Here is a 26,101-nt window from a genome sequence, read left to right as displayed (position 1 = left end):
TGAGCCCAAGAGCATTGATGCTCGACCCAAAATGAGATCCAAGATAGAGAAGATGGATGACAGATTACAGAAGATCATAGCTCGTAAAAATGGTCTGAACCTGAGTGAGATGAATAAGTATATATTAAATTTCATGATAACGGGATGGGGTACATGAGGCTGCATCAATAAAATCATGATGACATGATCTATGCGATGTATGATGATGGTGGATGGTTGCATTTGGGACTGTGTGATGTGAATGGTGGGAGAGAACTGATAAAGCAGAAGTTACTGGATTGGTTGGAGACGGGCCACTTCTTTATCTTCCGAGACTCGCGATGGCTTTAATTATGCCAAGTCTCGCTCCCATTTTGGAGTGAACGCGGGGGGTGGGTGTGGAAAAGAAACCGTTGAAAAGTCGAAGTGTGAAAAGGCGGAAAAGGAAGCTCGGCTCCTCTCTTTTAACCGAGAGCTCGCGCAGAGAGCAAGGGAGACAGAACAAAAAGAAAAAGAGAGAGGAAGAGAGAAGAAGAAAAGGAGAAAGAAGAGGAAGGAGTTTCTTTTGTGCACGCCGCAGGAATCTCATCAAGCCAATTCGACTTCATATTGTAACACCTTGTAAGTACTTGCGTCGTTTGTCCAATCAGGATAGCTTTCAGAATTAGATCGTATACTCGCGCCGTGTTGTAATTGAGGTATCGTGTTACTCAATTTTAACATTATTCCTCGATTAATTGATAGGGCCACGACTTCGACGATACGAATACCAATTTATTGTTTGATTGTAGGCGACAGGGTGAGTAGTACTATATCTTTTATGAAGTTATAAAACTCATGTCTTAGACTGATAATGATTCGATATATATATTGAACTAAGAAGGGCATGTTTGTTGCATAAATCTGGATTGAGCATTTACTACCCTGTTGATTTTGAAATGACATGGCGAAGCATTTCTGAAAATGGCTTATGGGTCGATTATCGTGAACGAATTGAGGAAATTCTTCGTGAAAATAATACTTTTATTAATGATTATATGTTTTGGTTCCTAAGGAATTGAAATAGTTTGAAACGATCATTTGTAAATGCCTTGATCAAATGCTTTGTGAAGGAATTGCCAAAAGTTATGAGTATGGATACGTGAAGTGCTATTGTATTTGATTGAGTTGTGAAAGTTAATTCAATTTGGTTTGTGAAACTAGTTTATGAGGTGAAATGTGGTTTTGATTGTAGATTTGATTGTTGGTATTGGAGGATGTTAGTTTAGTGCTCAATATTGCTGTGAGCTAATTGAGGGGCATGTGGATATGCATACTGAGTTTAGAATATCCTTCTGGGTCGAGCCACCTGCTTCGTAGGTGGAGACCTTACCAAGGAGGGAATCTTGACCGCTTTATCATAAGGCATTGTGTCATGATCATAGTTAGTCATTGAACAAAAAAATGGTCAATAGATGGAGCATCAACGTGTGTTTTGATATGAGATGGATCAATGGATGAACCATGATATGGTATCTAATAGAGATTAATTAATGGACTTGACCATTGATGTTTGAAATGTGAGGATAGTTTAAATGAGTTTTTCTGATTTGTAAACAACTCATATATGATTCGATATGTATATTAAAGATTTGGATTATGAGTTTTTGGTAGTGCTTTATATTTATATATGCATAGTGACTACTCGATCTGCTTTAAAAAGAGCTTGTGATTGCTCATCCCTCTCTTCCAAACCTTTTCAGATTCTTGATTAGTGGGCAATAGAGCAAGAGTGATGTCAATGGGAACTTTTGGGAGTTGGATTTAGTGGTTTGAGGCTATGTTCTTCAGGTGAAAGGACAACCGTGTCATCCCTCATTTGATGGTTTTGGGGTGTGATAGAAGAACTTTTGTTTCCTCAGCGCTCTGTATACTTTGTTCCGACCCTTCCAAGCACTCTTGTTTGATCCTCTGCCGCTCACATACCAAGCCATGCCCATTGCAGAGCTTTTTCTTGGTGCCTTTCTTCAAATATTATTTGATAGGTTGGCCTCTCATGAGCTTCTCAACTTTGCACGACATAAGGGTATCAATACATTGTTGAAAAAATGGGAGAAGATGCTGATCAATATCAACCAGGTACTGGATGATGCAGAGGACAGGCAACTAAACGGTGATCTCGGGGTGAAGTCATGGCTCGAAGATCTCAGGAACTTGGCCTTTGACATAGAAGACTTACTTGATGAGTTCACCACAAAATCCACAGAAAACAAATCCAAGGTAGATTTTGGTTGTAGCAACGTGCGACCCCTTCGTCCGAGTTGTTGCTTCAAATTGAGCCCATGTGCATTTATGTTCGACTATAAAATGAGATCCGAGATAGAAAAGATGGATATTAAATTACATGAAATCATAACTCGGAAAGATAGTTTGAGCTTGAGAGAGAAAAAAGGGGAGCAATCAACATACAACCGACAGAATAAGCCGTTTCCCACTACGCATTTGACTGAGGAATTTTTTGTTGGTAGGGAGGATAAAAAAATGGAGATCCTTGAATTACTGACCGAAGAAGAAGACAATAGAACATGCTCAAACATAAAAGTGATTCCTATTGTAGGGATGCCGGTGTTGGGAAGACGGCTCTCGCTCAGCAAGTCTATAATGATGCTAGAGTCACCGACTATTTTGATGTGAAAGCTTGGTCTTGCGTTTGTGATGATTTTGACGTGCTTGCTATTACAAAGAGTATCCTACTGACAACCAACTACCATTTACCCCGTGAAGGTAAGAACCTAGATTGGCTTCAAGACAAGCTCAAGGAAGACCTTTGGGGAAGAAGTTTCTTATTGTTTTAGATGATGTTTGGAATGAGAATTATGACAACTGGACAGCCCTCTTGAAGCCTTTTCAATCTGGAGCGAAGGGAAGCAAGATCATCATCACAACTCGAAACCTCGAAGTTGCTTCAATAGCTGGTGCTCCACCAATAACTCTTGAAGTGTTGTCATTGGATTCTTGCATGACTTTGTTTGCATTTCATTCTCTTAGAGCCATAAATTTCGATCATCATCCTGATCTTGAAGTATTAGGTCGGAAAATAGCAGAAAAATGCAAAGGGTTGCCATTAGCTGTGAAGACATTGGCAGGGCTGTTGCGCACTAAAGTCAGTCCATATGAATGGGAAGCTATATGGAATAGTAAGATTTGGGATCTACCAGAAGAAAGAAATAACATCCTTCCAGCTTTGAAACTTAGCTACCTCCATCTCCCTTCCCATCTGAGGAGATGTTTTGCTTATTGTGCTATATTTCCGAAGGACTACCAAATCGAACGGGATGAGTTGATTCACTGGTGGTTTGCAGAGGGCTTGTTGGAGGGAGAAAAACAAAAGAGCCGTTGGAATACAGGTTTGAGCTATTTTAACGAGCTAGTATCTAGATCGTTATTTCAAAAGTCGAATAGCAATGACTCTCAATTCTTGATGCATGACCTTGTGAATGACCTAGCAAAGCTAGTTGCAGGCGCAACCTATTTTATCTCAGGGGAATTTGAGTTTGAGTGTGATCAAAATGATGCATCTTTAACTCGTTACGCTTCATTCATTTCCAGCCATCGCATTGTGCCAGAAAGATTCAAGATATATAAAGGAATGAAGAGACTTCGGTGCTTCGTATCGTTAGTGAAGCAATCTAAGTATTTTGATAAGTCTTTCTTGTCCCATAAAGTGTTATGTGACTTGTTGTCAAGATTGAAGTCCTTGAGGGTGCTTTCATTAAGTCACTATCACATTAGTGAGGTACCAGATTGCATTGGCAAACTGAGGCACCTACGACATCTTAATTTATCATATACTGATATTGAAACGCTTCCAAAGTCAATTGTCGCATTGTACAACCTTGAGGCTTTGTTGTTGCGAAGCTGTCGCCGCCTTATCAAATTACCTAAAGGTATGGAGAAACTGATTACTCTGAGATTTCTCGACATTAGCGACACTGGGAGACTAATAGCAACGCCGATGTATATAGGTAATTTGGTGGGTCTTGAGTTGTTGTCCAAATTTGTAGTGGGAATGGAAAATGGGTTGAAGTTGAAGGAGTTAAAAGACCTAACAAACCTTGGAGGAGAATTGTGCATCACCAATTTGCATATGGTTCAAGAAGTCAGAGATGCTAAGGATGCCAATTTATGCACAAAGGAGGGAATATGCACATTATCCATGCAATGGGGTATAGATATTAAAAATTTTCGAAATGAAGAGCTTGAAGGAGAGGTCCTTGAATTTCTTTGCCCTCACAAAAACCTTGAAAATCTCACAATATACTATTACGGTGGCCTAGAATTCCCGTCATGGTTAGGAAGTCCTTTGCATGTTAATATAGTGCATTTATGTTTACATGGGTGTCACAAGGCCAAAGCACTACCATCACTCGGGCAGCTATCTTTACTAAAAGAATTGCACATTGATGGTCTAAATGCAATACGCAGGGTAGGTTCTGAATTTTATGGAGTTGAAAGTCCTTTTCCATCCTTATTAACTTTGGAATTCAAGGATATGCCACTGTGGGAAGACTGGTCTCACTACGTTGGCATTGAAGAAGTAGGAGTTCTATTCCCTTGTCTTGAGCATCTCGTCATTCGGGATTGTCCTATGTTGGTTGGAAGATTGCCTAGTCAACTAAACTCTCTCATAAAGCTCGAAATCAAGTCATGTCCACTTATGGATTCCATGCTTTCTATCATAAGCCTTCCATATCTCAATAAATTAAAGTTTGGAGGTTGTAACGATGGGGTGCTAAAGAGTTTGTTAAACCTGACATCTCTTACCACTCTTATTATAGAAGACGTCGCTGACCTAACTTGCTTAAATCATGAGTTTACAAGCTCCTTGATCAAATTAGAGAAGTTGGAGATGGGAAGTTGTCGAAAGTTAATGTACTTGTGGCAAGATAAAGATGCAATTAGGAATCTCGTTTGTTTGAAGAGCTTATGTGTTGAAAATTGTCCAGAGCTCATATCTTTCGTGGCTGAAGAAGATATAGAGCTGCCTAGCAACCTCGAGACTATTGAATTGAGATATTGCTTCAATCTACAGAAGCTCCCAAGCAAGACACACGCCCTCTCTTCTCTTAGAGGCTTGACCATTGAGAATTGTCCAAAACTCGTGTCCTTCCCTGAAACAGGCATGCCGACATCATTGATATCGTTCAATATTACAGATTGCGAGATGTTGCAATCTTTACCCAGAGGATTAAGAATTCATATGAATGAACCAAACAATAGTAGCAATACCCAGGCTGACATGATGTCTTGTTTGCAAGAATTAAGGATCTTCGGATGCCATTCTCTACCAGCCTCTCAATTCAACGAGGGAAGATTTTTTCCTGCAACCCTCGAGAGTCTTAAAATTTCATTCTGCAGAGGAGTGGAGTCGCTTGAAGAGATAATTCTAGACCGTTTTCAGTCGCTTCAGGTGATTGAAATTAGGCATTGTGAGAATTTGAGAAGCTTACCACAGTGCCTACACACTCTGTCCCATCTCACTTCCTTGATATTGGTCAAATGTCCTACTCTGGAGCTGGAGTGCTTTCCTTCTGTTCCTCCTTGCATCTCTTGCTTTTCTATTAGGGCATGTCCGAAGATAAAATCGTTGCCTGATCAGTTGAATCGACTTAAATATCTCCGTGATCTTGAAATTTTAGATTGTGAGAGCATTACGTGTTTCCCTCATGGAGGATTGCCGCCCCAGCTACAGGAACTTACAGTATGGGGATGTGAGAATATGAAGCAATCGGTGAGGGATTGGCTTACCCCCCTCACCTCCCTTCACAATCTATGGATCGACGGCAATGCTGGAGGAGTGGGAGAAGAGGAGGATCTTCTGCTTCCACTTCCTCCCTCTCTGCTACATCTCAGAATCGATGATTTAGTGAATGTGGAAAGACTATCCGGCAGTCTCCCTCCCACTCTCCGGACCTTAGGGATCTCACGATGCCCAAAGCTTAGGGAGTTGCCCCAGGATGGCCTCCCTCCCTCCCTCGAGCAACTCGTGATCTTTAATTGTAGGATTCTCAGGGAGCAGTGCTCGAAACGGACCGGCTGCTATTGGCACCTCATCCGCGAAATCCCAAAAGTTGAATTAAGGGGTATAATTACCTAAGCCGTCTCTTTAAAAGCGGTTCATATTTTAGACCCAAAAATTATGTTGCTTAAAGAAGTGTGTTTTAATTTTAGCAGATTGGTGAGCTGAAGCTTTAGGCCGTAACTAGGGCGTCAAAAGTACCCCCTTTCATGAAGATTTCTATGTCTTGAAATATTTCATTAAAATCAGGTATTGCCCTTGCCATTTACTACTCCTCCTCTACTCTTCTACTCGTAGTCACTTCTCTTCTCAGATTTGGCATCAGTTTTTCTCTCCATTGAACCGCTTCACATGATTTCTATCACTCCATAAAAAATGTCGTAAAAATATGGGATGTTATAAACGGACTGTTGCATTTAAATTTGGACTCAGCTTATTTTTGCATTTTAGCAGTTTTCTGCACTCATCCAATTCTTTTGTCATCACTGTGCTCTGTCTTGTTCTCCAAGATTCTCTAACTCTTGTTTGCCTCACAGATTATATTGTACTTACATCAGGCGAAGTTTGTCGGTATGACCTGGCGACTTATGGAAAGGTCGATATACCCTTCCTTCACCATGCCTCACCGGTATTAAGTCTAGGAAGGAGAAGATGCTGAAGGGGACCCTGGATGTGAGATTGCTCCTCATTGTGCAGAAGAAGGGAGATGCCACTGCAATCTTCGTTCTTAAGGTCTTTGACTTTTTGTGGAATCTCTCCCATGATTAGTTGGTCCTCGAATTACTCATGGCGATAGAGGTATGTATCTCTTCTCTTTCCCTGTTCATTAATGTTTTTCCCTTGATGTTTCAATCCACTAGATGAATCTGAAATCTGGACATAGTTTCTATTACTAATAAATAGCAAAGACAAGTTTGAAAATGTTTGAAAGTTGCATCACATTGAATAAGTGTAGCTCCAAACTTCAGATGGATAGAGCAAGTTGGTGTCACGTTAATGGTGGTTAGGTGCTTTAAATTCTCTTTCCTGTTTTACTCTGGAAACTCCATTTGAAGCCATTTAATAAGTTGTGGAATGTAACTGACTAATTTCCGTTATTTCTCTGATTCTAATATGTGAAAATTACCTTTCAACATTCACCAGAAATGGAAGGAACTTGGTGTTAACTTTCTGTGTGCACATACCGATACAAAGTACTTATTTCCACACATGCAGTCTTCTATTGTCTGAGCATACTGTGACGCACATTGAAATCTTTGAGGGAAACAAATTTATTGGGGCTCGACCCTTCCATTCCAGCATTTTACTCACCATCCAAGATTAAGGAATGGTTTAGTCAATTTGAGTATGGACATAAATGAAGTTGTTTTGCGTCCTGGATAGCACTCAATGAAATCTTTGCCCATTGTTCATTTTGATTACTATTCATATTCTGCTTCGTGGAATCAAAGATGCATGGACCTGCAGTCGCTGGTTGGCAAAATTTAAAGGGTGGGTAGATTTGTTTATGCTATTTCTTTTGACAGGCTGTTTGAAAGACACGGGTAATGATCATGAGGTATAATCAGAATCTAGAAAGTATCGCTTTTGAACGATTAGTATATTGTCTGTATTCTACTTGTTTTGTTAAATTTCTGACAAATTGTCCACATTCTACTTGTTCATTTCTAGCCTTGTATCAAAGCGCATGTCAATTGTCTAAAGTTTCCCGTCTGTTACATTGTTTGTCACCATTTCCCCAGTTATCTCATTGACATGATCATGTCCACACTCTCTCGTGCGTAAGGGATCGGTTCTACTCCACGAGAGTTTAAGTTATACGTTGGCTACACTTTCCTAACAGGTTAAACTGTTAAGAAATGCATTTGTCTAACATGCAGCAATCAAATCAGACAGCATGACCATTCAGCCAACCCTGCATTCTTGTTTGGTTCTTTCTTCTAGTAATTTTTATGGTCTGGAAGACTTTCAGACAAGGATTATAAGCCTCTCATAAAATCATCAACTTACAGCAAGAGTTAAAGCTTGGACTGTTAAAAGCCGCTCTTATGCTGGCAATCCTCAACTTATTATATCTGTTATTCATAGTCTAGTTAACTATTACTGTCAACTCTTTTTTGTTGCCCAAGAAAGTAATTGAAATGGTTGAGGGAAAGTGTAGTGCTTTCCCTTGGAACGGAGATCCTGATGCTAAAGAGGGAGCAAAAGTTAGATGGGACATTGTTCATCTCCTAAGCAGTTTGGAGGCCTTGGCATTCGAAGATTGGATTTGAAATATCTTGATTGTATTACGGGGTGTCTGTGGAGCGTTTTGTTGAGGTGTGGGTCTCAATGTTTTCCCTAGCTATAAAACCATCATCCTTGGAAGAGTGGGAAAATTTTGGAACGCCATGTTATTTATATAGTGGGTAATGGAGAAAATATTTCTCTTTGGTATGACTTGTCGCATCATACTGGGATCTTGCCGGAATCATTTCTCAAGGAGAATAACTTATAATTCCGCTCTTCCTCTGCAGGCCAAAGGATCTGCTGCAATTCGTAACTCTCACCGGAAGTGGCTTGCTGCTAGGACTGAAGAGTTGGTCTTCATCCAGGCTGCAGTTTGTGGTGTGGTTTTTTCTAATTCCTTAGCTGCAAACAAGGTTGTACGCATACAATCTTAAAGTGGTTGCTCTGACTTTTTTGTTGCCGGGGAAATTGTCAGAATGCTTTGATTCTTAATATCTTGACTTCTGTGGAAACTTTTCCATTATTAGTTGGTTCTCAAATTACTAACGGGTATAGTTATAGATATGTTCTCTTTCCCTGTTCAATAAATGTCTGTTTTTCACTGGTGTTTCAATTCACTAGACAAATCTAAAGTCTGGACATACGTTTATAAGATAAATAAATAGCAAACACAAGTTTGAAAATTTTATAAAGTTGTACCGCATTGAATAAGTGTAGCTCAGAACTTCAGATGGATAGGGTATGTCGATGCCATGTTAATGGCAGTTAGGTGCTTTAAATTCTTTTTGCCTATTTTAGTCTGGAAACTCCATTTGAACACATTGACTAAGTTGTTGAACGTACCTGACTACTTTCCCTTATATCTCTGATTCTGATTTGCAAAATTTACTCACCATGAGCGGAAGGAACTTGGTATTAAATTTCTATCTGCATTTAGTGATACAAAGTACTTATTCCCACAGGCGATCGTCTTATTTCTGAGCACACTGTGAAGCACATTGTAATCTATCGCGGAAACGGATTTTTATTGCGTCTCAACCCTTCCATTCCAGTATTTTACTCACAATCCAAGATTAAGGAACGATTTAGTCAGTTTGAGTACAGACACAAATGAAGGCGTTTCACATTCTGGATAGCACTCAGTGAAATCTTTGCCTATTGTTTATTTTGATAACTATTCTTATTTTGCTTGATGGAATCAAAGATGCATAGCCCTAGAGCCGCTGGTTGGCGAAGTTTAAAGGGTGAGTAGGTTTGTTTCTGCTTTTTCTTTTGACTGGCTGTTTGAGAGGTGGGTAATGATCATGGGGTATAATCGGAACCTAGAGAGAATCTCTTCTGAAGGATTAGCAAATTGTTCTCATTCTGCTTGTTTTGTTAAATTTCCAACAAATTGTCTGCATTCTACTTATTCATTTCTAGCATTGTATCAAAGCACATGTGGATGGATCAAAATTTCTTGTATCCCATTGACATGATTATGTCCATATTCTATTGTGCATGTGTAAGGGATTAGTTCTACGCAGACAGAGCGTTAAGTTATACATTATAGTCTAGGTGAAAATGACAGAATTGAAGAGAAACTAATAATTCTTTTTTCTTTTGGGTCATCATTTAAAAATAATTTTGTCATCGAATGTTTTTGGACACTCATTAAGCAATCAAACTACGAAAATTTTACTGCTTTCAACGCATAGGGCTCTCAAATTATGATTGTTGGTTAATGATGATATAATTCACATAAACTTAATAACTGTCCTATATTTGATAGCGGGATGGAATTCATGAGGCTGAATCAATGAAATCATGATGCCATATGATCTATGTGATGCATGATGATGGTTGATGGGTGCATTTGGGAATTGTGTGATGTGAGTGGTGAGAGAGAACTCACTGAGCAATAATAAAGCACAAATTTCGGGGTTGGGCTGGAGACGGGCCCATTTCTTTATCTTCCGAGGCTTTCGCGGCTTTAATGATGCCAAGATTTGGTCCCACATCCGACCGACTTGCTTTCGAGAAATTAAGGCAAAAGGAATGTAATTATATCAAATGAGACCAGATAAAATGAAACGGTAGCTTCTTCCGAGAAAGAAAGAGCGAGAAAACCACAGGAAGAAACCAACAAACAAAAAAACAGAGAGACAGAAAGAGTGATGAAAAAGAACAATCAGAATGGTTGGGCCGAGGAGAAGAAAGAGCAAAACAGATTTGAGTGCAAAAAAGGATGAAGGAGGGGAAGCATCGCAGGGCAATCAATGGAGAAAGAAAAACCAGCAACTTTTTAGTTGAATATTTGATTATCAACGGCTAAGGTTAGTACTAGCAATCCAATGATTTTAGGACTTTAAAACAAAGGCCCAGATGAAGAGGTGGACAGAGGAAATGGGCATCGACTACGGAATTCCGTAACGTAACCTTAGTTAAGGTATTAAGGGGGTGCATGACAACATTTCTGTTCCAGAAACTATTTCTGGAACAGAAATGAATTTTTCGATTTCTATTTCTGGACGAGTTTCTAAGGAAAAAAAACTGTTTGATAACTTAATAGAATTTCTATTTCAAAAATAGAAATTCGTTTGATGAGCCAGAGGAGAGGTAGAGGAGAGGCGGAGTAGAGGCGGAGAGGCGGAGGAGAGGCGGAGGCGGAGGAGGAGGCGGAGCAGAGAGGCGGAGGCAGATGCGGAGGCGGAGGCGGAGGCGGAGGCGGAGCAGAGAGGAGGAGGCGGAGGCGAAGGAGAGGCGGAGCAGAGGCGCAGAGAGGCGGAGGAGAGGCGGAGGCGGAGGCGGAGGCGGAGCAGAGGCAGATGCGGAGGAGGAGGAGGAGGCAGAGAAGAGGCGGAAGAGAAGGCAAAGAAGAGGCATACGAGAGAGAGAAGAGTGAAATTAGGGTTGGGAGAAATCAGAAGTTGATTTTTGGAAGAAATCAGAAATATAAAATTTCTATTTCTAATTTCTCCTCAATTTCTATTTCTGGAATAGAAATCTATTCCAGAAATAGAAAATTTGATAAGCGTTATCAAACAAGTTTCTGTCTTAAATTGGTCTAGAACAGAAAATCATTTCGAACAGAAATAATTTTTATCATGCACCCCTAACTAAACACAAGTCAATTTCTAGGGAAGCTGAAAAACTTTGGTAGGAGACTGCTTCAAATTATCACTGGCCAAACCTAAATATTGAAAAGAGATCTGCCGGTGGCCTCAATCAAGACAAGAATATTGAACTTTATATATATATATATATATATATATAGAGAGAGAGAGAGAGAGAGAGAGAGAGAGAGAGAGAGATGATTTTCTGCATCGTATATGTCCTTTACTTGGCCAGTGACCACCACCAGTCTTAAGTCTTAATTCTTTTCTCCAACGCTAATGGAATTAGATACTAGTCCTAAGCCCGCTCATTGTCAGCCATTATTAGTAGAAGGAAATGAATAGACAAAATGGAGGTGACGAGCGGTCTAGGCACGCAAACTTGGAGAAGATGGAGATGATGAGGAATGGGACCCTTAATTTGGATAATTTTGTCCTTTTAAATCCTATATACTTATTTAGCGGTGAATTTAACGACACCTTTTATTAATTTTAATTATTTTAAAAAGATCTTTTTATAGACTCTTTCTATAGACCTTGTTAAGCAATCAACAGTGGAAATTTTGAAGCATTCAGTGTATTTTGTTATTGTATTATGTGAAATCAATGCTTAGAAATTGATTATTTAAATCAAACATTCCTTTTGACCAAAAAATAAATAAATGTGGCTCGATGCTCACAAATGATCCATATGACAATTTTACTCTGATCCTCTATCACAATATATTGGATGTGAGCAATTATGTAGCAAATTTAGTAGACTTGTTAAATTGAATATAGATCGTTAAATCATGCAAGGTCCATATGAGGTCAACATTTTTCAATGGTTCAAATTCAGATCTTCCTATATTAGGTTGATGCAACAATTATCATTGGATCCATCAATTTGCACGGACCGTTGCCTCAAAGTCCATTTTTCAGAGTAAGTGGATTGAAGAGATGCACTCCAAGACAAAAGCCATCTCGGTCTAGTTAGAGTTCTTTAATGCTAAAAAAGTCTTTGGTTCACACCATCATTTGATGCTCTTGTTTTGGAAATAAGAAGCTTTGTTTCCCATCCGCTCAGCATACCTCGTTTCAAATCATCTGCGCACTCTTGTTTAATCCTCTGCCACTCTAGAACCAATCCATGCCCATTGCAGAGCTCTTTCTTGGTACACTTTTTTCAATGTTGTTCGAGAGGTTGGTCTCTCCTGAGCTGCTCAACTTTGTGCGGCGCGAGGGGATTGATACGTTTCTGAAGAAATAGAAGGAAATGCTTACCAGTATCAATGAGGTGTTGGATGATGCAGAGGATAGGCAACTAACCGGCCATAGACAAGTGAAGTCGTGGCTCAAAGATCTCAGGAACTTGGCCTACGACATTGACGACTTGCTTGATGAGTTCACCATAAAATCCACCGAAAACAAGTCCAAGGCAGAACCGAGCACTACCAAGGTGCATTCCGTCCTTCAAAGTTGTTGCTTTAGATTGAGCCCAAGAACATTTATGTTCAACTGCAAAATGAGATCCGAGATGGAAAAGACAGATGGCAAAATTACAGGCAATCGTAAATTGGAAAAATACTCTAAGCCTGAGAGAGAATGTTGGGAGGTCATTAGCATATGGCCGATCGAATGTGCCAGATTCCACTACTAATTTGAAGGACACTATTCGTTAGTAAGGAGGATGAAAAATTGGAGATTTTGACCAGAGAACAAGACAATAGCACATGTGCGGATTTAGAAGTGATTGCCATTGTAGGATTAGGGAGGGGGTGTTGGGAAGACAGCCCTAGCTCAACAAGTCTACATTGATGCTAGTCTCACTTTCGGTGAGAAAGCATGGGCATGCATTTCCGATAATTTCAACGTGCTTTCTATTACAAAAGGTATTCTAGAGACAACCAACAGCTATTTGTTTTGTGAAGGTAAAACCTTGAATTGGCTTCAAGATAAGCTCAAGAAAAATCTTTTAGGCAAGAAATTTCTTGTCATATTAGATGATATTTGGAATGAGCATTATGAACACTGGACTACCCTCTTGAAGCCTTTTTCAATTTGGAGCGAAGGGAAGCAAGATCATTATCACTACTCGTCACCTCAAAGTTGCTTCAATAGCCGGTGCTACACCGATAACTTTCAAAGTGTTGTCACTAGATGTCTCTATGACTTTGTTCACATTTCATGCTCTTGGAGTCTAAAATTTCGATATTCATCCTAAACTTGAAGTATCGGCTTGGAAAATAGTGGATTAATGAGAAGGTTTGCTATTAACTTTGAAGACGTTGGGCCAGGCTGCTACGCAATAAAGTTAGTCCCCATGAATGGGAAGATATATTGAATAGTAAGATTTGGTATCTACCAAAAGAAAGAATTAAGATCCTTCCAACTTTGAAACTTTGCTACTTCCATTTCCCTCCTCATCTAAAGAGGTGTTTTGCTTACTGTGCTATTTTTCCCAAGGACTATGAAATCCATTGAAACGAGTTGATTCACTGGTGGATTGTAGAGGGCTTGGTGGAGGGAAAAAAAAGAAGAAGAAAGGACCATTGGGATGCGGGTTTGAATTATTTCAACAAGCTATTATCTAGATCGTTATTTCAAAAGTCGAGTAGTAATGAATCACTATTCTAGATCTATGATCTTGTGAATGACCTAGCACAGATGCAACCCATTTTAGCTCAAAGGACTTTGAGTTTGAGGGTGATCAAAAAAATGTGCCTTTAGCTTGTCACGCCTCATTCATTTCCACTAGGCACATCATGTCAAAAAGGTTAAAGATATATCATGGAATGAAGAGACTTAGGAGCTTCATATCGTTTGAGAAGCAATCTAGCCATCATGAAAGGTCATTTTTGTCTCAGAATGTGCTATGTGACTTGTTGTCGGCATTGAAGTACTTGATAGTGCTTTCATTAAGTCACTACCACATCAAAGAGGTACAGGATTGCATTGGCAAACTGAGGCACCTTAAGCTATTGTATACTGATATTGTAACGCTTCCAAAGTCAATTGTTGCATCGTACAACTTGGAAGCTTTGATGTTGTGGGATTGTCAATACCTTATTGAATTACCAAAAGATATGGAGAAACTTCTCTATTTGAGATTTCTTGACATTATCAACACAGGGAGACTAACAACAATGCCTCCGAATATAGGTCATTTGGTGGGTCTTGAGATGTTGTCGAAGTTTTTAGTAGGAACGGGAAATGGCTCGAGGTTGAATCAATTAAAAACCTAGAAAACTTTGGAGAGGAATTGTGCAACTCTTATTTGCATATGGTTCAAGAAGCTAGCGATGTCAACGATGCCAATTTATGCATGAAGAAGGGATTATGTCGGTTGACCATGCAATGGAGTATAGAATTTGAAAATTTCCAAAATGAAGAGCTTGAAGTTGAAGTCCTTGACTCTCTTTGCCCTCACCAAAAACTTAAAAATCTCATAATGTCATACTATGTGTCATGCTCCGATCCTCGAGCGCATGCCCATCTCTCGGTGATCGATGAAATTGCGACGTCCTAGGACGCGTCGCCGACTCAATCATTTTTATGCACATGTGGAAGCGAATAAATAAATCTCCAGACAACACAAAGATGGGATAGAAAAGCAGGGCCATAGATTTTGAAAACCACAACACACATTTATACACAGCAAACTAGGTCATTTACAAAGCTAGTCGATATTCATAAAAGTCTACAAAAGGTCAATCCTCCAAATGAGCTGTCCTATGACCATCTAGTCATACCTGTTCCTCGATTCTTCAATCTCCATAGGCTCCGGGGGCGTCGGGTCCTCCACAACACCATCAGGAGAGTCAGTTGCGTTCTCGCCCAAAGCGGTGTTGAGCTCAATGGTAGGGATATCAAATCCCTAGATGGGATCTATCCTATGCCCATTGGGTGCATGGAGGCACCATGCCATGAATTGATGAGGTACCCTCTTAGGTAGGATATCTTCGACCTAGACGGTGGTTACCACTAGCTCATAGACCCAATCACTACCGAGGACCAAGACGTCCATACACTGCTCAGTAATGGCCCGCGGCTGTCCAAAAAATTCCGGAGGAATCGCCATCTAAGGACCTGAAAATGTTGAGCCCACGACAGGATGAAATAATTTTTCAGCAAGTTCACCCTCTAAGTTCCGATTAGGAAGGAAATACGCCTAAAGGCTGCCTAAACACACACGAGATAGATGACTTACCTTTGCCTCAATTCCATCCTACAAGTTAACATGAATTAAACACTCAACCAATCACTTCAAATCAACCAAATTAATACTATCTATCTAATAATACTATCTATCAAATCGCTTCATCGAAACGATTAATGCTCACCTAAGCTGATGTATAATAAATGCTCGCCTAAGCTGATGTAGATAGATAGTATAGCTCACCGAAGCTGATCTAGATAGATAATATAGCTCTCTGAAGCTGATATATGCTCACCGAATCTGATATTTGTATGTTATAGCTCACCGAAGTTGATATAGAGATATTATACTCATCAACTAACCATTTCACTGTTTTCATAATACCTGGTAAAATAATCGTGTGTGAGTACAAAGTAAGTCTGAGCCAAAAATATAATATATTTATTTTATAATATCCCACTAATTATATAGTCTATAAAAATATTTTTGGTGTTATAAACCAAAGCCCGGTAATTTTCTATTAAATATTGAAATTATTAAGTTTTGGGATAAATACCCAAAATTACAATCATCAACCAAATTGCACCAAATTAGCATTCAATTAAATAAACCAATCATACCATTGCGATTAGCACGAAATTCCGGCACCGGCTATCTCGGTCTAATTTCCAAAAATAAAAAATAATTAAATAATTATCAAAATTAATTAAATAAATTCCAATAAATGCCATAAATGCAAACTTAGGCCGAAAAGCCTAATTAAATACTGAGACGGGCTGGGAAAATTTTTGAACCAATCTAAATAAAGAATACAACCTATCTAGTTGCTAATTAAGCTACTCTAACCACCTAAGATGCAATAACGAGTAATTAAATTGCTAATCCGTTTTAACTAACCACATAATTCCTAATTAGCCTAAACTAATCAATCCTAAAGCATAATTAACTTCCTAAGTGGAGATTAGTGAGTAAACTCACTGGTTTAACTATCCAGTGAGTCCACGGTGACAGCGACACGGAGACAAGTGACAAACTCCGAAGTGGCGACATCAAAAGAGGCCAAACTGAGGCTGCAATCGGCCCCGCAAGGCTCACAGTTGTTGTTGGTCGCGGCTTGGCTCGGTTGAGTTGCGGGCTGCAGCAGGGCTATGGGCGTGACGTCGAGGGGGAGTGGCGTTCAGTTGATTCAGTGGACTTGATAAAGAAGCTGTGGATGAGCTAAACGTCAGTGGGGAGGGGAGAGGGTAGCTAGCGTGGGAGAATGGGTGGCGTCAACCTGAAGAAATTCGGTGGAGATGGTGTTGACTCGGTGGGGGATGATCGCTGGTAGAATTGATTCGATGGAGTGGGTTGGCATCTTCATGGCAGTTGCTGGCGTGAAGATTAACAGCTTCAGTGGAGGACAGATGCCAATGGAGTAGCGAAAGGAAAAAGTTGAGCTTCCAAGGAGATGAAAGAAGAGACAAAAGCGTGAGGGAGAGGTTCAATCGCCTGGTGTGTGAGACAAACAGGAAAGAGAAGGGGTGAGGGAGCAAAGAGTGTCGGCCAAAGGGGAAAAGAACGTGCAGGAAAATACAGAAAAGGGAGAGAGAGGGAGAAACGTGCGTGGGATGAATGGATAAGGGTGGACCCAAAGTCAAAGGAGGAAAAGAGAATTGAAGGCTACTACAGAGGGTTGTCGGATGGGGAAAGGATCGCATGGCTGGCGTCCAAGAGAGAGAGAGACCGAAGGGGGGGAAGGAAAAGTAAATAAGATATCTCATTTTTCAACATGTCTTGGCCCCACAAGCTTTCATATAAATCCCTTTGGTCTCCTAAGTCTTTATGCATGTAAAATTCCACATATAGCTAGGTTGATGTCCACATATTGCAACCCTCATACAAGCCTATGAATTTTACTCAATTGGACTTCCATTTCTTCAACAATTTCTCCAATTTGATGTTTGACACAATTTCCACCATTTCCCTTCACCAAGTAGCTCACTTTGGAGGCCAAAAATCCCTTTAATTTGGTCCCTCCGAATTTCTGTTCTTTTTCGAATTATCCGAATTGATTTTCCGTAAAAATCCCGAATTTGCGGAAAATTCTTCGAAGGATGAGTCAACGGTCCTAAAATGAATTGTAATATGACAGAACTTTCAATTTCTGAAATCAGGTTCAATTTCACAGTTTTTTTTTTTTGTAAGTATGCCTCGAGTTCAATTTCACAGTTAATTTCAATCTAATGCGATTTTAGCGTGACCTAATCTACCGAGTAACTTTTAGGAATTTTTAGTGCAATTGACCCGTGGTTGATCACTTTCAAGCCGCAATGTACATCTTCGACACATTGGTAACTCTCGATTGTCGTGAAATCTCGAGATTTCAAATACGGACACAAGATACCAAAAAGGTAGAAAAATCAATCTAGTGCCAATTGACGAGAATTTTGCAATCTTGTGGAATCACCCATACTATGATCATCTATCTTGGTCAAATCGACCTATTTCCAGTCTCTGATAGATTTTCAACTGTGATGTAATGATTTCGGCAGATGAGCACGGTTGAGTAGTCAATTCCTAGTCGAATTCTCAAGTTTATTGCGTTAAAATCCCTTACCGGCTTCACCTGATAGGCTAGTTATCTCGTGAGTGGCCAACTCAGAGAAAAGAACTATAGGGGCGTCGATGAAAAGCCCAACTTATCCAATCAAAATCAGAACTTAAAAATCAGGATGTCACACTATGGTGGCTTAAAATTCCCATCGTGGTTAAGAAGTCCCGCACATGTTAACATAGTGCACTTATGTTTATATCAGTGTCGTAAGGCCAAAGCATTACCAACACTTGGGCAGTTATCTTTGCTTAAAGAACTGCACATCGAAGGTCTAAATGCAATTTGCAAGATAGGTTCTAAATTTTATGGAATTGAAAGTCCTTTTCCATCCTTAATGACTTTGGAATTCAAGGACATGCCATTGTGGGTGTACTAGTCTCATCCCGTCATCACCGAAGAAGTAGGATTTTTATTCCCTCTTCTTGAGCATCTCATCATTTGGAATTGTCCTATGTTGATAGGAAGATTGTCTAGTGAACTAAGCTCCCTTGTAAAGCTCGAAATCAACTCTTGTCTGAGTATGAGTGCCTCACCCTCTCTCACTAGCCTTTCATCTCTCAATGAGTTACACTTTAGAGGTTTAGAGGTCGTGACGAGGGTATGCTAAAGAGTTTGGAAAACTTGACATTTCTAAGCGCACTAGTCATAAAAGACATTGCCGAATTAGCTAACTTAAATCATGGGTTTACTAGCTCCTTGATCAAGCTAGAGAAGTTGGAGATTGTAAGTTATACAAAGTTAATATACTTGTGGTAGGATAGAGATGTAATTTGGAATCTCGCCTGTGTGAAGAGCTTGGTCATCAAAGATTGTTTGGAATTCAAATCTATTATGGCTAGATAAGGAGATATAAAGTTGCCCCACAACCTCGAGACTATTGAATTGATAAATTGCAACAATTTAGAGATGCTTCCCAATGAGATGCACGCCCTCTCCTCTCTTAAAGGCATGATCGTCTTGGGCTCCCCAAAATAGGTATACCAACATTAGTGATATCATTAAGGATACGCTACGAGATGTTGCAATCTTTACCCATAGAATTTAAATATTCATCTTGATGGACCTAGCTACAGTAACAATAGCCATGGTGACATGAGATCTTGTCTGCAATAATTAATAATCTAGGATGCAATTCTCTCTTAGCCTCTTCATTCAGCAAGGGTAGATTTCTAGTAGTGACTCTCAAGAGACTTCAAATTAGTTACCATAGGGGATTGGAATCGCTCGTGGAGATTGTCGCGACCAAAATTTTGAGTGCACCACCTAAAATTAGGCTAATGGACTACTAAGTTTAACTTAGCTCGAGCTCTCTCAAACTCATACCAATTTGCAACTTAGGTTCAAATATCTAGCATGCAAAAGGGAGTCGCCACTAATTAGTTTACAGTAGGTCGATTATAAACCTAAATAAAATAATGGGAAAATTATCTTACTTCTACGAACTAGAGACTTTGGGTATGGGGACTTGGTTATACTAGACTTTTCTAATGCTCTTTCAGTACCTTTATCTTTTTATTTTGAAAAAAATGTTACAGTTTGAATTAATTTTAATTCACTTCCCTAACATGTGAGATGATCATGCGGGTGCGCAAAAACCACCAATTTAACACCCAGATAAAACAAAGAATAATTTGCAAAACTTACCTCAGAACAACAAAAGCATTTGCAATATTATATCGAATTCACATCAACAATTCTAGATATGATTTCTAATTAACATGCAATCACTTAATTTTTGTTTTCACTTTATTTAATAAGAATTATGCTTTATGCAATGCATGCTACTAATCTAATATGAAATTATATGACATTAGTATAGCCTAGACTATATGAATGAATAGTTTTTTTTTCCTATTTTCTTAATGAACATGCAATAATTAAATATGCAATCTAACTTAATCAAAATGACCTAATCTTGATGACAGGCAATCTCTAATTAAATGAACCTAACGACAATGACTAAATGACGTGCATTTCATGAACCTAATTCTATATGACATGCACATGATTTTTATTTTCTTAAATGTATGATTGAGATTCCGACATGAAATAGCCCATCAAATTAGGGATTGACAAGTCCCGATTTTCGCGCCCAAAATCCGACTCGCAATCGCTTGAAAAATCGCCAATCCGATCTCACGCCTAAGATTCGATTCGCAATTTATTTAAAAATTGACCAACCCGATCTCATGCCCGAGGTATGGTTCGTCAATTTATGGACATGAATTCTATCTTGTCCGATTTGCTGTCGTGTTGGCCGAATCAATCTTATTTTCATAAAAGGAAAAAAATTCAAAAATATTTGAATTAGAATTAGGATTGTTTTAGAATATTTCTTGTTATCTATTGATTTTATTTCGATTTTTTAGAAATGCCTCCCCGCTCACTCCCAGCCCAAAACTCATAGTCACTGGACGTGGGATTTTGGAGGAGCGATGCAGGAAAAAGAACGGCTACTATTGGCTCCGTATCCGCAAAATTCCGTGAATTGAATTGGAGTCAATCGAGTCATGGTGGCCCACACGGGTCAATTACTTAAAAGAGGGGTTTAGACTCGTATATTCTATATGGAAGAGATTAGGTAAATTTAGGCTGCGCATGACAACATTTCTTGGCTGGGGAAGAATTTTTTTTCAGAAATAGTTCTTTTCTATTTCTATTTCGGGGAACAATTTTTGAGTAAAATAACCCGTTTGGTAACTACACAAAATTTCTACTCTTGGAATAGAAAAAAAGAATAGAAATGCGTTTGGTAACGCAACAATTTCTCTTTTTGTATTTATTCATTTTTATTCTTGCCGCGATCGTTGCCACTGCCTCCAGCCGCCGCTACTGCCCGCTACCACCGCCGCCGCTGCATGTTCGCCGGCCGCCGCGCCACCACGCCAGGGAGGGGCGGCCGATAGGTTGGGCTGGCGGCGGACGGTTAGCGGATGTGCGTGCTGTGGCGGTGGCAACAGATGGCGCAGAGGCCCCGGCAATCGACGGTCAGCTGGCCGGGCGACGGAGGCGGCAGCGCGACAACGGCAAGAACGGGCAAATTCGGGCGGTGGTCGGCCGGCGGCAAGAGATGAATAAAAGAAAAAAATTCACTTATTTTTGAAACTTATTCCGAGAACAAGAATCAACTTTTTTACTTCTTATTTCTATTCCAAAACCATTCCTCCTAACTTTTTGTTCTCGAAACAAAAAATTAACTTACCGTTATCAAATGAATTTTTATTCTTTTTTATTTCGAGAAACAAAAAATAGAAATTTTTGGGCTGAGGAAAATATTAATGCGCAGCCTTACTATCAGCCCAGCTCTTTCAAAAGGGGTTCGTATTTGAGACCCAAAAATTTTAGCAGGTTAGTAAGCTGAAGCTATTGGGCATAACCAGAGGCGACCCCTCTCATCATCGTCTCCTTCCCCCTTTGTTGTGTGCACCCCAACCGCCCACCTCTTCTTCGCCTCTCCACTCCGTCGTCCTCACCTCGATCTCCCTCTTCCTCACGCCGCCGCGACGACAAGCCGAGATCCGAGGCTCGCCCCGCGTGGAGCTCGACCGAGCCCTACATCTCAGCATCCGGGTGCTTTCTTCTAGCGCTTCACGCGGGCGGCGGAAGAAAATTCATGAACGACGAATCGTGCAATTCTTCTCTTTTGCTGAATCTCCGGGCGTTTGAATTCGTGTCCTGCTTTGGATTTGGATTTTCCGTCGTTTCCGGGTAATTCGATTCGTCCTCGGACTCTGTTTTTTTTTTCCCTTTCTTTTTGCTTTTTTTCGTTAGTCTATCTTCCTACACTGTTAAGGATTCGACTTCTGCTTTCTCGCGTGACCCGGTTTTTGTTTGCTTTTGCTGGTGCAGGTTTGAGACTCAAAGCAAAATAGGCAGGATTTGGTCCTCGACTTGAAGGAAGTCCTGAACTTCTCGGAATCGGACTCGACGGTTCGCATTCCAGAACTTCGAGCTGAATTTCCGAGAGATTGTCTTTTCTCGCGTTCAACAAGGATTGAAGCCCCAATTAGGCTTGATCGGAGGCGTTCAGCAACGATTGGAGGATGAGGATGCCAGTGCCGCCAGGCGCTAGGGGCACCCCAGCACCAGCTGTACTCGGTGCCGCCCACAGGTTGGGTCATGGGCTACGACGGCAACGGACATGGGAAGTTGGGAACAGCAAATGTGGGGTGAGTGAGAAACCCAGTTTGAGTTTCACATTTCCAGTAGTAGCAAGCTGGCCTTACTATCCTTTTGTATGAGTAAGTCCATGTTTTACAGTTCTTCTCAGTCCTTTACTTCACACTAGTCCAAGAGCATCGATTTCACTGATTCACAGATTGTGTGGCAGCATGTTTGTCAATTAAATTATGAGTGTTTCAGAGCCAATAAATTTTCTGATAAGATCAGTGAATTCTATGGCGAGATTGGAGATTGCTTTGCGAGAGACTGTGAGGGTAAAATATCGTGTGAGTTATTGGTGTATTTGGAGGCTGGGTAACATTAAGAGTATTTGAGTGACTTGGGTGGTTGTAGTGTCCAGTGTTTGATTTATTAGTTTTGTTCATTATTGTATCCAGTGGCTTTTTTTTTTTTTCGCAATGATATGAATACTTAAATTTGTATGGGCCAGGTGATGATCTTCAACTGCTTTCTTTTTTCTTCTTGCTGTCAGTTCAGATTTAATGGTTATGGAGTATTCATTGAAATTTAGAACAGGATCTCTCCTGAAGGGTTGGTACATTCCCTCATTCTCCCTCCTTTGGTTTGTGCCTTTGTGGATAAAATTTGTCAAGTCCATCAGAATAACAATAAACTCTCGTTCGTACATGTGATCTCATGAAGATTTCTATACCTCAATATTTTTCATTAAAATCAAGTATGATCTTCCCATTTACTACTTGTATTCTACTCTTCTACTCGTAGTCACTTCTCTTCACAGATTTGGCATCAGTTCTTCTATCCATTTAAATGCTTTACATGAATTCATCAATCCAGCAAAAAGATCATAAATCTGGGATGCTATTAACGTTCTCTTGCCTTTGAATTTGGATTCTCAGCTTATTTTTGCATTCTAGTAGTTTTCTGCACTCATCCAATTCTTTTGTTCTCACTATGCTCAGTCTCATCCTCCAAGATTCTCTCAATCTTGTTTACCTCACAGATTGTATTGGACTTACATCAGTGAAGTTTGTTGGTAGGACCCGGCGACCTATGGAAAGGTCTGTGTACCCTTCCTTCACCGTCACCTCTCCAGTATTAAGTCCAGGAGAAGGTGCTGAACGGGGGGACCAGGGATGTGAGACTGCTCCTCTTTGTAGAGATGAAGGGACTTGCGACTGCAGGCTGTATTGTTAAGATGTTGACTTTTTGTGGAAACTTTCCATGATGGTTGGTTCTCAAATTACTCATGGGGATAGAGGTATGTATATATGTTCTCTTCCCCTGTTCAATAAATGTCTGTTTTTCCCCCAGTGTTTCAATCCACTAGATGGATGTAAAGTCTGGACATAATTAATTTGATAAATAGATAGCAAAGATAAGTTTGAAAATGTTTGAAAGTTGCATCACATCAAAAAAGTGTAGCTCAGGACTTCAGATGGATAGAGCAAGTTCATGTCATGTCAATGGCGGTTAAGTGCTTTAAATCCTCTTTCCTGTTTTAGTCTGGAAACTCCATTCAAATACATTTACTAAGTTGTGGAATGTACCTGACTAGTTTCCCTTATATCTCTGACTCTAATATGTGAAAATTACTTTTGCAGCATTCACCAGAAGAGGAAGGAACTTGGTATTAACTTTCTGTCTGCATGTACCGATACAAAGCACTTATTCCACACATGCAATCCTCTCATTTCTGAGCATACTGTGGCGCACATCAAGATCTGTGGGGGAAACAGATTTACTGCACGTCAGCCCTTCCGTTCCAGCATTTTACTACCATCCAAGATTTAGGAATGGATTAGTCGGTTTGAGTACAGACACAAATGAAGGCATTTTGTGTCCTGGGTAGCACTCAATGAAATCTTTGTCCATTGTTCATTTTGATAATTATTCATATTCTTCTTCGTGGAATCAAAGATGCATGCCCTGCAGTCGCTGGTTGGCAAAGTTTAAAGGGTGGGTATATTTGTATCTGCTATTTCTTTTGACAGGCTGTTTGAAAGACACAGGTAATGATCATGGGGTACAATCAGAATCTAGAAAGAATCTCTTCTGAACAATTAGCATATTGTCTGCATTCTTGTCTGTTATGTTGTTCGTCATCATTTCCCTAGTTATCTCATTGACATGATTATGTCCACATTCTGTTGTGCACAAGGGATCAGTTCCACGCAAGGGGCACGCTAAGTTATACGTTAAATATACTCTCGTGTCAGGTTAAGCTTTTAACAAATGCATTTGTCTAACATGCAGCAATCAAATCAAACAGCATGACCAATCAGCCAACCCTATGCTCTTGTTTGATTCTTTCTTCTAGTAATTTTTTATGGTCTGGAAGACTTCAGACAAGGATTATAAACCTCTCATAAAATCATCAGTTTACAACAAGGTTTAAAGATTGGACTGTTAAATCTGTTATTGATAGTCTGGTTATCTATTAGTGTCAACTCTTTTTGTTGCCCAAGAAAGTAATTGAAATGGTTGGAAGAGTTGGGAAAATTCTGGAACGCAATATTATTTATATAGTGGGTAATGGAGATAATATTTCTCTTTGGTATGACTTGTGGCATCATGCTGGGATCTTGCCAGAATTATTTCTCAAGGAGAATATCTTATGATTCTGCTCTTTCTCTGCAGGCCAAAGGATCTGCTGCAATTCATAACTCTCATTGGAAGTGGCTTGCCGCTAGGTTTGAAGAGTTGGTCTTCATCCAGAGTGCAGTTTGTGGTGTGGTTTTTTCTAATTCCTCAGCTGCAGACAAGATTGTATGCACAGAATCTTTAAATAGTTGCTTTGACTCTTTTGTTGCTGGGGAAATTGTCAGAATGCTGATGTTGACCGGCACAAACTTTTGTGGTGCTCCCCTAATGTGCCAAGATTTGGCTTCAATTCATTCTTGGTTAGTAATACATGATAAAATCCCTGCTTTAAGAGGGTTAACAGTTGGTCTGTTGGGAATACAAGATCTCTCTGCTTGTTCTGTAATCTAAGTTTTGAATTTTGCTCCCCTCTAAATTTTTTGTGTAGTTTCTCTAATGAAGCACAGAGGAAGGTCGTAATTCTGTCAAATTAATCAACCAATCTTGCTGTCATCTAATTCTCAATGTTTAATGTTATCAACTTTATTGAGTTCTCTGTCAAGCATAGTTTTCAGAGTTACCTTGGTCTCAAAATAAGATTGGCACTGATAAGCATCATAGGTTTTGTCTTTCCTGGAACCTAAGTTTGTGAAAATTGTCTAGCTAGAGTAAGACTTGTTTGAGGTTATGCTTATTGTTGGTTTTTTCGCTCGTAAAATTGCATGTTATGCTCTGTGTCATCCCTATGCTTGTGATGGTAGATAGATGTCAATTTCAACGCTCTTCTTTTCGGGTCCAATTTTTATGTGGTCCATTTATTCACCTTTGCATTTCTCTAAATAGTTATTGGAGGAAGAAGCACAATCGATGAAAAGGATTTGTTCTAAGATTAAAAAGAGAATAATTTATTGACTACAAGATATAAAGAGAGACATTACATCATATTGCTCTTTTCTTTTTTGTGCATTCATGGTAATTTCACTCAATTGCAGCCGTTGGAATGGTCATTTAAAATTCGGACATTTTCTTGTTATTCGCCATAATATTATCATCACTTCAATGAAGAAATTATTTGGAATGGTCGGCGGTGTGCGTGCTTGGGCTTATTTTTAAAAGTAAGTTTGCCGATGAAGACCTCTTCCAAGAAGCAGCCCTATGTCTTTGACAAGAAATCCAACTTATTTACTGTTAGAGCATTCACGCAGAGAAATAGGTGTTGATCAAGTACAGTTACCCGACCGCATTGGAATCTTCCAATCTTATGATTATTCAAAATTTGTCGC

At 39.7% G+C, this 26,101-nt stretch overlaps 1 protein-coding gene and 1 long non-coding RNA gene across 5 annotated transcripts; both read left to right on the top strand.

The window, feature by feature from the left end:
• Positions 1-470: 470 nt before the first annotated feature.
• On the top strand, positions 471-8,789 carry LOC120289237 (putative disease resistance RPP13-like protein 1). Of its 2 annotated transcripts, XM_039304013.1 has the most exons (7): positions 471-600; positions 724-778; positions 1,722-2,238; positions 2,743-6,101; positions 6,193-6,286; positions 6,574-6,835; positions 8,554-8,789. In XM_039304013.1, exons 4-5 carry the CDS (start codon positions 2,978-2,980, stop codon positions 6,198-6,200), a joined length of 3,132 nt encoding a protein of 1,043 aa, XP_039159947.1. In that variant the 5' UTR covers positions 471-600; positions 724-778; positions 1,722-2,238; positions 2,743-2,977; the 3' UTR covers positions 6,201-6,286; positions 6,574-6,835; positions 8,554-8,789. The 2 variants fall into 2 exon arrangements, with proteins under 2 accessions (XP_039159947.1, XP_039159949.1); XM_039304015.1 differs by lacking the exon at positions 724-778 and having other exon boundaries at positions 500-600.
• Positions 8,790-21,454: 12,665 nt separating this feature from the next.
• LOC120290309 lies at positions 21,455-25,247 on the top strand. 3 transcript variants are annotated; one of them, XR_005548205.1, is made up of 5 exons: positions 21,455-21,803; positions 21,945-22,264; positions 23,276-23,496; positions 23,840-24,194; positions 24,876-25,247. It is a non-coding gene; the product is annotated as an uncharacterized LOC120290309 (long non-coding RNA). The 3 variants fall into 3 exon arrangements; XR_005548207.1 differs by having other exon boundaries at positions 23,265-23,496; XR_005548206.1 differs by having other exon boundaries at positions 21,945-22,336; positions 23,265-23,496.
• The last annotated feature ends 854 nt before the right edge of the window (positions 25,248-26,101 follow it).

The sequence above is a fragment of the Eucalyptus grandis genome, chromosome 2 (genome assembly GCF_016545825.1).
Source record: "Eucalyptus grandis isolate ANBG69807.140 chromosome 2, ASM1654582v1, whole genome shotgun sequence".
Taxonomy (NCBI): Eukaryota; Viridiplantae; Streptophyta; class Magnoliopsida; order Myrtales; family Myrtaceae; genus Eucalyptus; species Eucalyptus grandis.
Note: the sequence above shows the minus strand (reverse complement) of the source record. Positions and strands in the feature narration are given on the sequence as shown.

Bases quoted from the DNA above. Each gene is read 5' to 3' on its own strand.
- LOC120289237 (XM_039304013.1), top strand. From the start codon at position 2,978: ATGACTTTGTTTGCATTTCATTCTCTTAGAGCCATAAATTTCGATCAT.